Genomic DNA, 12,892 nt, shown 5'->3' on the forward strand with positions numbered 1-12,892 from the left:
AGGCAGTGTCACGCATCCTTTCCTGTCTTACCTCTCAGGTTAAAGACACGGTACAGTTCGGCTGCAGAGAGGCACAGCTGCTGTGCCTTCTCCTGGCGTTGCTGGTAGGGACCTGTCAGGCCAGCTGCCCTCCTGAGCTCCGCTCCACGTGTGGTCGTAGCCCTCTGGTGGACATGCACTGCTCAGTGCAGGCCATAACCCCTCAGATTCCGCAGATCCAGTGTGGCACACTAAGACTACGAAGTGGATACCACCGTTGCTAATGGCCGTGTGGAGAGCTGATGTGGCCTCCGCGGTGCCGCTCTGGGCTCGTCATTCCCTCGGCCCTCCCTGGTTCCACCTCCCAGGGCCTCCCTCTCTTATCTCCACCCCTGAAGCTGCCTCTCAGGACCAAGTTCACGCTGTTCTTGCTTCTTCCTCTCCTCTTATCTGTCCCTGGGTGTCTCCCAGCCCTGACCTCTATTTTCGGCTCCCAGATGTCTAAGTTTGTGGTCCCTCTCGGTGTCTCTCCACTTTGGCCTCTCCAGAAGCCAGCTCGGCTGCACCCCCGGGCCCCTGCGCCGCCCGCGCCTCTCTCATCGTGCCCAGTTAGGAGTGACGAGGTGTGTCTTTGATCCCTGCCTCTCCTTTGTTGTCCCTGCTCCCCACCCGTTCCTGAGTCTAGGGTGCTGACCTCCTGTGCACCCCACTCTACCCTCTCCATCCCAGCGGAGCCTCGGTCATTTCTACCTGGTCTCTGTTCCATCCTTTTCCATACAGGAGCACATTTGCTTCTACAAAGAACTCCAAGCTCTGCCTGTGACTCCATGGGCCCACCCGCCCTCCCCGCCTCTGCTCTGGCTGCTTCTGCTTTCTCCACCTGAGGCAGGCCGAGTGGCCGCCGGTCACACATGTGCTACCCCATGCTGCTCCTTAGTCCCCAGGTCCCACCCGAAACGCCACCTCTCATGGCCTCCTTCTGACAAGGTCTTCCTTCTCTTATCATGGCTACAGTCTGTGACTTGCTTTTCTGTCCACTTTTCAGTCTGTCAGGTAGCGGGGGCAGGTATGTGGTTCCCCGGTTCCTCATGGAATCTGGGGTTCAGGCTACTCTTATCCCTGAGGGCATCTGCCTCCACGGTATGTACTTGGAAATGCTTTCAGTGGAGTGGAGAAGTCAGGGACGCTGAACAGATTGACTGACGCGACCTTCATTTATATCAGTGTTAACATTGTTTCAGAGATGGAGTGACCATCTGTAAGCCTGAGGAAGTGAATGTCCAGCTGATAGCTGAAGTACCCTGTGGCTTGATTTCCTTTTCTCTTTTTGCTGCGAAAATTCCACAGATGGGATGCGGGGGTGGGGAGGGTGGCTTGGGAGGTAAAGTTCTTGGGACTAAATTGAGCCCCAGCACCAACATTTAAAAAAGAAATGGAGCTATGGTGGTGTACACTTAACAATCACAGCAGCGAGGGAGACAGAAAGGCAGATCTCGGGGCTTGTGGCCAGCCAGCCAGCCTACTTGATTCATCCCAAGCCAGTGAGAGAAACTGTCTCCAAAAAAAAAAAAAGTGAATGCCTCCTGAGTGATGCCAGCCTAAATTAACCCCTGACCTTCATGCAGGTTCATCCACACATGCAGGAAAGTTCACATGCACGTACACACTGCCCCGGATGCAGAAGTGTATCTGACAGAGACGGTGAAGTGGGCGTTCAAATAGCAACATGTCACAATGGATGGTTTCAGGATTCTAGGACACAGAGACACTCGCACTTTTTAAAATGCTGGTTTTCCTTACCTCGGCCTGTTTAGATGTGTGTGTGTATGTGTGTGTTTAAATAAGTCTAATTCCATTTTAAGCTCCGGCACCCGAACCTCGCTGGCATCCTTTCTTCAGGAGTTATCATTAGACTAAAAAGGTGAAGTCACATCTTCTCCTGGCTTCTCCCCAGTGGGGAACTTATGCACCATGTGGAATGGGTCCTCTGCAGGACACCCCCAAAACACAAGTGAAATAGGCACCAGTCTGCGAGTTCAGGCGGACATCGTAGTCTGGGGAGGAAACCAAAGGCCTGGAAAGGCACACCTGCTTCTGTTTTGACTCGAAACACCATAGCATCAGAAAGCCGTGGTTCTGTGTGTGTTCAGACCTTTGGTATCACGAGGTTTTTAGACCATCCTTCACCCACCTCTGTGTTCTTGAAAAGAGACATTGGCTATAGGTTCTGACTGTCCTGTTGTTAGGCCTGCAGGTTCACGGTCACAAGAAACCCTCGAACCCTTGCTGCGTGGGTGACGGAATCCTTTTCCCCTGCGCTGCTCTTTAGCCCTGGAGCCATGACGCTCCTCTCAGCGCTGTCTGTCCGAGGGGCTGGCCTCCACGGCAGGGCGTGCAGAGTGTCTTCCCTTTAACGTGTTTGCCTTCCTCTCCTCTAGGCACTGGAGTGGATCCATGACAGTGGGGAGTTCTATCTTTCCACACACACCTCCACAGGGTCCAGCATCCAGCACACCCAGGAGCTGCTGAAAGAGCATGAGGAGTTTCAGATAACTGCCAAGGTAAGCCTGCCTGGGAACGGGCCTCTGGTCTCTCCCAGCCTAACCTAGAACTGCAGGGTACTCGTCAGAGGGGTCGTTGAGAAAGGCCTGTGACGCTGGAGGAAGGGCTGCCAGGTCGGTGGCCGTCAGCTCAGGTGTTCTCAGTTCTCGGGTGGGAGGGAGCCTTTCGCTGTCTCGCTGCGTTCACCTGATTTCCATGACAGGCTCCGTCGCCTCTGGCTTTTGCTTTATCCTTTTGTTATTTCCTGGCTGTCTTGCTCTCATTTGCTTTTGGAGTTATTTTACCAAGTCTTGCTGTTTTTCTGAAACACAGGGTGGGGGTGGGGGGTGAAGGGGGTATTCTTCTTCTGTATTCTGTGTCTTTCCTGGAAAGCGTCACAGTGGCATCGCTCACCAGTCCATTCTGACATGGTCTGTGTTTACAGTTGACAAGGCTGATGTGGGAGTCGTGGTTATTGGTTGTTCATGTGTCTGGGACACTAGAGGCGCTGGCACTTTTCTCTTTAAAAGAGAATTCGATACTTACTTCAGACGAATTACATCTTTGTGTCACATGCACTATAAATAAATACAAATTTGTAAGAATACTCACGTTGACACACATCATTCCCAAAGCATGCATCCCAGGAGCGGTTCTGGCCTTTATTTCAGGGTGGTTTTGAATTGCTTAGCATTAGTTCCCTTCTCTATGATTTTGCTGGGTTTTTTTTTCAGAGTTTGTTATTAAATTGCATTTGTTTGTGTTGGGCTGTACATGCTACAGCATACATGTAGAGGTTGAGGACAACTTGTAGCGATTGGTTCTTCTTTGATAGTGTGAATCCTGGGGATCACAGCAAGTGCCCCCACTCACCGAGCCCCCTTGCTGGATCTCCGGGGTTGGTAGGTGTGGGGTATGTGTGTGTGTATGCATGTGCTCTGAAATATCTTTAAAAATATTTTTAATATTTTTTATAATAATAATTATAAAATATAATTCTAATTTTGTTAGTACAGATAACAAAATCTTCAATACTGTGAGTGTTACAATTCTGTATTGTTTCTCTGATGATCCTTTGATTGAAAGGATGTTAAGGAAGTGCCTAATGTTGCATCCAGAGGTAGATTAAAAAAGCAAACAAACAAAAAAAAAACCCAGCTATTTTCCACCACTGCTCCGCTTCCGTCATGTGTTTGTCTCCATAGCCTGTTCACAGCCCCGAGACTGTACTGCTGTTGCTTCCAGTGACCAGTCCACCTTGTTCACTAGGAGAATCCGTGTGGGAGGTTCCCGTCATTCCTCAGCATTCCTTTCTATTGAGTTTGAGTGTGGCTGTTGGAAGTATAAGACAGTAGTGTGCATGTCTTTAATTCTCGTGTCTTGTAAGTACTAAAATTGTAGGTACCATCTGACCATGCTGTTTCCCAGGTCTGTAGAACTATTGCTTTTGTTAAACATGATGCTAGGTGGAAATGGGAGGTTTGCAAAGCGTGCTTCTTGTTGTCTTGTTAGCCGTATGTGGTCATTGGTGTGGGTGAGGTCTGAGTCAGAGAGTTCCTTGGTTTATCAGGATGAAGCGAGGTTTGCCATTCCTCGCACCTATCACCCCGTCTTCACGTCCCCTAAGAAATCATGTGTCTCACATCCCATATCGAATCCTCTAATAGGACAGTCTCCCATCTCTTAGAATAATGACAATTAGAGCACTTTCGATGTTAAAGCCATAAAGCCAGGGAAATGTCCACCTCTCTGTCTTACTAAGACTTCTTCTTGACTTGGTCCCTCTGTCATGCTTAGTCCTGCCATTTCTCCAAGTGCTGTGCAGGCACCATCTGTGTCCAGTTCTCAGGCTTCGTTCTGGGGTGGATTTCTATGCTCATGCCAGGCGACGGAGATTGGGCTGTGCAAGGGTGAGGTCTGAGGGGACATTCAGAACAGCCCGCTACACAGTCTTTGCACACAGTGAGGTTTGAAAACCACCGCCTTGCTGAACTGCTTATAATCTTGCAGTCACCTCCCTATATCTCCCTGGGTCTTCATCAGTAATGTCCCTAGTGTCAGATGCTGTGCTCTGAGAGAGCATGTGTGAGCACAGGCTGTGCGTTCCTCCTGGGACTCATGGCCCGAGAACATGATGAATAGAGTCACCGCAGGAACTTAGCTCTCCAACCTTTGATGGCCGCGTAGGCATCATGACTACCTACTATGATAGTGGCTACAGTTAGCAAATAGAATGAGGGTGAATATTATTTACCATAATATTCATAGTATTTCCTATATCACCGAAATATTTCACATCAAAACCAGTATTTGCCTGTTTGTTTTTCAGTGGTGCTGGGTAGCCTTCTAGAAAGCAATTTATTGGGTTCATGTCTCCTATCTCTCCTTGACACCAGGAGAATGCCAGAAACTTAAAATGTTAGGAGTATTTTAGAAATCTGGTTATTTCTACAACTTTCAGGTTTTTATTGCTAGAAACAACCAGATTTCTAAACTTTTTCCTTATGTGGGATGGTTTGTCTGAATGATACGAAATCTAACTCAGTACAAAAAGATTGATAAATTCATGCACACAAAAAATAAACATGTCGAAACTGTCCTTTACCATGAGCAAAGTCTTAAGGCTGAAAACACATGGCAAGTTTTCATTTTATATCCATTTTATTTTTAGGATTTTGAACCTCCTGGATGTATTTTTTTAAAGAGTTATTTATTTGTATTTTATGTGCATTGGTGTTTTGCCTGCATATGTGTCTGTGTGAGAATGTCAGATCCCTTGGAGCAGGAGTTACAGAGAATTGTGGACTGCCATGTGGGTGCTGGGAATTGAACCCAGGTCCTCTGGAAGAGCAGCCAGCGCTCTTAACCACTGAGCCATCTCTCCAGCCCCCTCCTGGATGTATTTTTAAAGTGCCAATAATAATTAAACTGTTTGGAGAAAGGAACTGTTCCAGGGACAGTTAGATGATGCCTCATTTTTAATCACACCATTTGTTTGCTCTGTCTGTTTCTGCTGGGCCTTACATGGTGCTCTGGGATGGGTGCTTGTGCCGGGCTCCTGGCTAGCACATGCCAGTAGAGAAGCAGACCAGTGACACTAAATGGGTAAAGCATATCTAGTGTACGTGTTAAGTAAGATGCGAGCATGGTAACCGTGAGGAAAGGAAGCCGTGGGGTTTGCAGCAAGGGTGGCAAAGGACAGCTGCTTTGAGAAGCCTTGGACTCCCATTGGCATTTCCTTCTGTCTGTTGAAATGAGGTTGTGCAGTGAAGACTTACGAGTCTTGTCTTGCCAGTCATCACATTTAGCACGTCTTTCCTATGGTAACTAGTCTAATGGAATTAATACTAGCTGTTGTGTTACTGCTGGAACTTGGTGTGTCTGTGATGTATTCACTACATACAAACAAGTATTCCTTTACCTCCTTGTGCTTTCGTTTCCTGTGCTAATGTCGGCAAGCTATATGCCTCTATTTTCACTTTTACTTATTTATTCCCAGCTCTTAAGATACTAAACCCTTACAGATTTATCTATGCAGAGTTAGCATTATTTCCTCGGGTGACCTTTACCACAGTGGAAGAGATACTAGTACATAACATCCCCTGCTTCTGGAGGTGACATTCTCACCAGAGGAACTAACAACAGTCACACAAAAGATACAGATTGTTTATACCGTGGGAAGAAGGCAGGAGAGTGGCTGACTTGGAGCAACTGTGCTTGGAAGGCAGTCCACAGGACTGTTAGGAAGGCGATCCACGGGACTGTTGGGAAGGTGGTCGGTCTCTAGTGGAGAAGGGTGTGAAGGACATCCTCTGAGGATATCTAGGGAATTAGTCTTCTCGGCAGAAGCACCTGTACCAGAAGAGGACCTGGGCCAGGTAGTGGGAACCAGGTGCTCAACCCCAGGTCTTGCTGTGAGGTTACACCTGACCTTTCCAGCGAGGGAGGTTGCCCAGAGATTCTGGCTCAAAATTTTCATTTTATAAACTAAGATGGTTTAGGGTGGGGGTTGAAATCTGACTTTGCTTTTCAGTAATTTTCAGTTGGTCTGAATATTTGCCATCAAGGTTTTTCAGATAAAGTTTATGAGCAGGGCTGGAGAGATGGCTCAGAGGTTAAGAGCCTCTCCTCTAGGACCCGGGTTCTATTCCCAGCACCCATATGATGGCCCCCAGCTGTCTGCAACTCCAGTTCCAGACAAGCTGATGCCCAGGAACACAGGTGGTGCATAAATAATACATACAGGCAAAACATCCATGCCCATAAAATAAAAATAGATAAATTTTGTTTTATTTTTAAAGTTTAACTGAGAAAAGCAGGTTTCTTGAAATAATAACTTGCTTCCTTGAAAATGTCAGATCTCAAAGAAAGTCTAGTAAGTCACAATCAGGGTTTTTTATTCGTGATGTGAAAGGTGTATTGAGAAGTCAGAGCTGCATACGTATAACCTTTGCTGTATAGTAAGCCCTAACTTTAAGGAAAGTTTAGTTTTGACTGACTTTATACTTTGCTGTGTATGCAACAAGTGAAACAGCCTTTGTTATAAAAATGGAGCTGCTTCTCCGAAGAGAGTGTGTTGTTGGTGAGTTTCCTTCTGGTCTCCAGAGCTGTGCTGCTCCATAGCTCATCTGGGCTGTTCTTGTTGCCTGGTTGTCCCTGAAGATCTGGAGGGCTAAGTGGTTGCACAGAAAAAATCGTGTATGCAGCAAAGAGCTGCTGACACAACACACATCTGGTGCTCAAAGAAGAAGAAAGACTAAAGAATCTCCTCCACGGACCTCCTCATTCATTCATTCACTCACTCACTCACTCACTCACTCACTCACTCACTCACTCACTCACTCACTATTCTACAGACTCACTGACCAGAGGAGACCCTTGACAGATAAACTCAGTTCTAACTTTAAGCTCATAGGAACATTACTTACTGTAGAAGAATGGAGGAAAGATGGCCAGTACAGTCTCTGAGAGGCAGACTGGATGGACTTGGGGCCTCAGTGCAGATGATGCCATTTCCCCTGTGCTTCGGGTTTCTGGCAGTCAGGTTCATGTGCTTCATAGTACTTTCCTGTTGTTTTTGCAGCAAACCAAAGAGAGAGTGAAGCTATTGATACAGCTGGCCGATGGCTTTTGTGAAAAAGGGCATGCCCATGCAGCAGAAATTAAAAAATGCGTGACCGCAGTGGATAAGAGGTACAGAGATTTCTCTCTGCGCATGGAGAAGTACCGGACCTCTTTGGAGAAAGCGCTGGGGATTTCTTCAGATTCCAACAAATCGGTGAATTGCTTTGTACACACTGGACCAGTGGTGATCTGAGGCCCGTGCCGTCTCAGCCGCTCTATTAACTGGCCTCATTGACTCTCGTTCCACAGAGCAAAAGCCTTCAGTTGGATATCATCCCTGCCAGTATCCCTGGGTCAGAGGTGAAGCTTCGGGATGCTGCTCATGAGCTCAACGAAGAGAAACGGAAGTCTGCCCGCAGGAAAGAGTAAGCCAGCATTCCCTGCGATGGTGAAGGGAGTGTCAGCCAGCCTGCAGACATGCTGCTGGGCGAGCTTTGCAGTCAAGTGTCGAGACCTCACTTGGCCTTTTCAGCTGACAGAGAAGGCATGCTGACCTCCGATCACATGGTTCAGTCTTGTCCTGTTTTCTCTGTGCCTTCCTTCCCTAGCTTGACAGGTTGCTTGCCAACAGTAGTAGAGGGAACTAACAACTCAAATGTGGGGATTTAAAAACTTTGTAAACTACGCGTACTAACTAAAGATCTCCCCTCCCCCGACCCGTTCCCACTCGGGTATTTTCGTTGCCTAGGGACATTTGGCGGTGTGAGGAGAGATTTGGAGATCATTCAGTGGGAACAGGGAGGGAAAGTGTGTCTGGAGTCCAGTGGGTATGGACTCGGGTACTGCTGAGCCAACCCGTAGCCCACAGTTGAGCTGAGCAGCCTGAATGTCACCGTCGGAGCTCTGGTGGCAGTTAGTCGATGGCTGCCACTCTGTCTGTCCTTGATTTACCTCCCCCACGCCATTACTTTAGGTATAATACTTCTGGACTCTCCATTTTATTTTCTAAATCTCCATACAAATAGATTATACTAAAGAGTAATAAGCATACAACTTAACTGAACTGGACAATTCTCTGTTTATTTCAAGGTTCATAATGGCCGAACTAATTCAGACTGAAAAGGCTTATGTAAGGGACCTGCGAGAGTGCATGGATGTAAGTCTTCTGCTGGTCCATTCCCACTGAGTTTGAACTTGCTGTTTTACGGCTCTCTGTGCTGGTTATTGGAACAGTGCCAGTAGAGGGCCCCTGTTCCCCGTGTTCCGTGGTGTTCCAGGGTGTGCTGGCTCCCTGCAGAGATGACACAGCACTAATGCTCTCATTTCATTGTCACAGGATAGCCTGGCTGGCATTCTCTTTGCAGAGAGCAGCAGCCTCAGAGAAATGTGCCTAACAGTTATGGCGCCTGGTGCTTGGTCCCACCCTGAACGTTTGTTGTACTTTGTGGCAGAGATTCATTTCAAATTTGAAGCTGGGAATAAGCTAAAAACTATAGTAAATCTTCCCAAGTGTTAGCAGCAACTAAGGTTTTTTTTTTTTTTTTTTTTTGAAAAAGACACATTTTTCATGTTTACTAAAAGGACCCACTCTTACATACACTCTGCATTTATTCATAAGCTCCCATTCCCTGTTTAGAGGCCTTCGGAGTGGCTGCTGCTTGAAAGTTTGGGTTGATTTTTTTTTTTTTTTTTTTTTAATCACTTTGCTTCCTTCCTGGCCAGACCTACCTGTGGGAGATGACCAGCGGGGTGGAGGAGATCCCACCAGGGATCGTCAACAAAGAGCTCATCATCTTCGGGAACATGCAGGAAATCTACGAGTTTCACAACAAGTGAGTGGTTTACCTCCGGGGAGTGGCTTATTAAAACCCAGGCGCTGGGATGACGCTCCGTTATGACAAAAGATGTACAGCTGAATTTAGCAGAGTTCAGTGGTTTTGTTGAAGTTTGGTTAGAGCCAGGCAGCTGGGCATATTTAAATTTCCTCTTCTACTTTGAAATACGGAATGTGGTGGTGTTCGTTATTTCGCATCTCTGAAGTGTAGAGCAGAAGGTACTCTGTGGAGCAGAAGCACATGTCTGTTGTCCAGCCTCTTCTCCACGCCCCTCCTGACTCTCCCAGCCCCTAGTAACCACGGTCTACTCTAGATTCCTGTGTTCTGCTTATAAGTGAGATCATGAGTATTTTCCTTCCAGCTACCCCACACTGGTATCTTCCCAGAGGAGGCGGCTAGTTTGAAGTTTCTGTTAGAAGGGATTTGAAGACCAAACTGACTGCCTTAAAGTGACAGTAACTTAGCCTAGTCAAGAGCTCCAGATTTTGTTACACCTTAAAATGTAGCGGACAGAGACGGTTTCCATTTCTGGCATATCTTACTAGTAAAATGTTCTCAGCACCTTTGTAACAATAATCTTTTTCTCCTCTGCAGCATCTTCCTAAAGGAGCTGGAAAAGTACGAGCAGCTGCCAGAGGATGTGGGACACTGCTTTGTCACCTGGGTAATGAGCACCGCCCCCTCCACGTCCCCAACCCCCCCCCCCCCCAAGCTCCCTGTTCTTTCTCACATGGCGGAAGGAAGCAGGGAGACGCCGCACGTTTCTTCGGGTTGCTCTCTTCTGATTCCTCTGCACCTGGAAAAACACACCTTACCACAAAGAGTGACACTCCCTCGGGGCCCACTGGGATGCATTCTTATGGATTGTACTGATGGCTTTCTAGAACATTCAGCAAGCTGAGCCTCTGCCTGAGGCTGGGTTTGTCCTGGATGAGGTCCCAGTCCCGCTCAAGGAAGAGGCTCTTCCCCAGGCCATTCCTCTTGGTGCCGTAGCTTTCCTCTTAAGACACAGTTTCTCTTATTGAAGTTCATGTTTCCTTATTCTAGAGAACTTACTTCCCACGTCAAAGGTTTTTAGATGGTGACTTGTGGTTGAGAAAAGGTATCTAAATAAAATGTTCTTGTTTCTCTCTTTTTTTTATTTTATTTTTATTTATTTTTTTATTTTTTATTTTTTTGCTATAGGCAGACAAGTTCCAGATGTATGTCACATACTGCAAAAACAAGCCTGATTCCACCCAGCTGATACTAGAGCATGCAGGGTCGTATTTTGACGTAAGTGACAGAGCCCTAACGAGAGCGTCCAGACTGAATTTAGTACAGAGAACATGCAGCCACACTCACACTTTACCACACTGCCAGGATAATATTTTATTTCCTTCTCTCCTATTTATAGTAGAGTATTTTGGGTTTTATTACTGTGTGTGTGTGTGTGTGTGTGTGTGTGTGTGTGTGTGTGTGTGTGTGTGTTTGTATGTGTGTACATGTGTGTATGTGTACTGTGTATGTATACATGTGTGTATGTGTACATGTGTGTATACATGTGTGTATGTGTGTACATGTGTGTATATGTGTGTATGTGTACATGTGCATGTGTATACATGTGTGTATGTGTGTATACATGTGTGTGTATGCGCGCGTGCATGAGCTTACATGTGTTTGGATCATCAGGCCCTGTAGCAGGTGCCTTTACCCACTGAGCCATCTCACCAACCCCTATTTTAGGATGTTCTTATATGTGCTTCTTCCTCAAATGCCTCTGCTATAAGCATTAGAAGTCATATACGTATAAGACACTTAAGTCTTTAATATAGATACACTTGTAACTATTCCTTACATGTAGTCATTAGCCTTATATACAAGATTAGCCATAAAAGATAGAAACTTACTAATCTCGTGCAGTTCCCAAAGTGACCTACCAGTAGAGTCCTAGCGATCTGACTACCAGGTCAAAAATGCCCGTCAGCTGTATGCTTGAGTAGACTTAGTATGGGTTCTCTCCTTTTCAAAAATCCTGCATGCAAGTTGTTTGTGTAAAAGGGGAGGGACACAATATTGCCAAATGTATTTGGTGTTTCAGAACTAGTCAGATATGTGGCGGCGGATGGTGCCCGGCAGAAGATACTGCTGAGTGCTGAGCACCCTTGGTGCGCAAGGCCAGGGAGTAGCGAGGGAATCTCTCACAGGAAAGTCTGAACCTTACCTTTTCTATTTTGACGGGGCCTGCTGTGGATGCCCTTAAGTTAGAGCTGTGTGCTGGTGGGGGACTAAGTGCCCAGCCTAACGCTGTCTTTCCTTTGTAGTATTCCACATGCCCCTGCAGCTTCATGATTAGATGGCACTCAGTACCAGAGCTCCATGCAGACCACAATATAAAAAACCTAAGCAGCAGGAGCGTGTGCATAGCCAAAACTTTAAAACAGAACAAACAAACACTGTTGGGCTAACAAGATGGCTCACAAGTAAAGGCACTTGCCACCTGGCCACATGGTGGAGGGAGAAAACCAATCCCACGAGTTGTTCTCTGGCCTCCGCACAGGTGCCGTGGCATGTGTTTGCCCCCAAATAGATAAAGTATAACTTTTGAACCCCCTGTGTGCTTAAGCATTAAAAAATAAAGGCAGTTATACCGGCCTGACAGATACACACCTTTGGTGTCCATTGCAGGCTTACTTTTGACTTTGAAAGAGGTTTTGGTTATAGTCCTCCATTCTCTGGGCATCTTACGCCCTTCAGTTATTCTTTTCCCCATCAACAAGCTTTGCAGAATACCCATCATATGCTTTACCAGTTAACTGATGAGCGTGTGGAGTGCTGAACAGCATTCCTGCCTTCCTGGGAAGAAGCCAGCACAGTAGCCTCAGATTTGTAAGCACCTTGGTTACAAGATGCACAGTAGAAAGGTCCATGTAGACATCCTGGCCATCAGTACTCTGCGTCCCCTTCCTGCTCGGTGGTCTGCCATCCTGCCATGCAGAGGAAAGCTGTAGACCTGGAGAAGTCTGTGCTGGTATTTTGACAGCCCTTTAAGCAAAAGGAGTTTATCATGTCAGCAAGATCAGACACTTGTCATGGATGTGGATCAAGCTCTTGTCACTGGTGTGGTATTACAGCCATGTTTAATGGTATGACCCTATGATGAAGCTTTCCCTCTCTCACTTTATTTAAACATAGGAGATCCAGCAGCGGCACGGGCTAGCCAACTCCATCTCTTCCTACCTGATTAAACCTGTTCAGCGAATAACAAAGTATCAGCTCCTTTTAAAAGTACGTATGAAGCCTCCTCAGTTTACAGTCTCCTAAGTTACACGTCAGTGTCTTGACGTCTGTTCTCTGTGTATGTGTGTGTGGTTTTCTTTACTGGCATTTCTTGACCTAACTAGTTTCTTACTGAAGCAGTTACATAAGATCATATTCCCTCGTTGCACCCCGAGGTATGGTTGGCACCTGCCTGTTACATGCAATGGCCTTTG

At 46.7% G+C, this 12,892-nt stretch overlaps 1 protein-coding gene across 5 annotated transcripts in view; it reads left to right on the forward strand.

Annotated features, from left to right (window-relative positions):
• Trio (trio Rho guanine nucleotide exchange factor) overlaps positions 1 to 12,892 on the forward strand; it is a 317,034-nt gene that overhangs the window by 200,289 nt on the left and 103,853 nt on the right. For all 5 annotated transcript variants that reach the window (XM_076551700.1, XM_076551702.1, XM_076551703.1 and 2 more), the window contains exons 21-28: positions 2,418 to 2,540; positions 7,604 to 7,798; positions 7,894 to 8,009; positions 8,674 to 8,740; positions 9,307 to 9,416; positions 10,014 to 10,083; positions 10,605 to 10,694; positions 12,594 to 12,686. In XM_076551700.1, coding sequence (XP_076407815.1) covers positions 2,418 to 2,540; positions 7,604 to 7,798; positions 7,894 to 8,009; positions 8,674 to 8,740; positions 9,307 to 9,416; positions 10,014 to 10,083; positions 10,605 to 10,694; positions 12,594 to 12,686 — 864 coding nt within the window. The remainder of the gene's footprint in view (positions 1 to 2,417; positions 2,541 to 7,603; positions 7,799 to 7,893; positions 8,010 to 8,673; positions 8,741 to 9,306; positions 9,417 to 10,013; positions 10,084 to 10,604; positions 10,695 to 12,593; positions 12,687 to 12,892) is intronic.

The sequence above is a fragment of the Peromyscus maniculatus genome, chromosome 15, assembly GCF_049852395.1.
Source record: "Peromyscus maniculatus bairdii isolate BWxNUB_F1_BW_parent chromosome 15, HU_Pman_BW_mat_3.1, whole genome shotgun sequence".
NCBI lineage: Eukaryota > Metazoa > Chordata > Mammalia > Rodentia > Cricetidae > Peromyscus > Peromyscus maniculatus.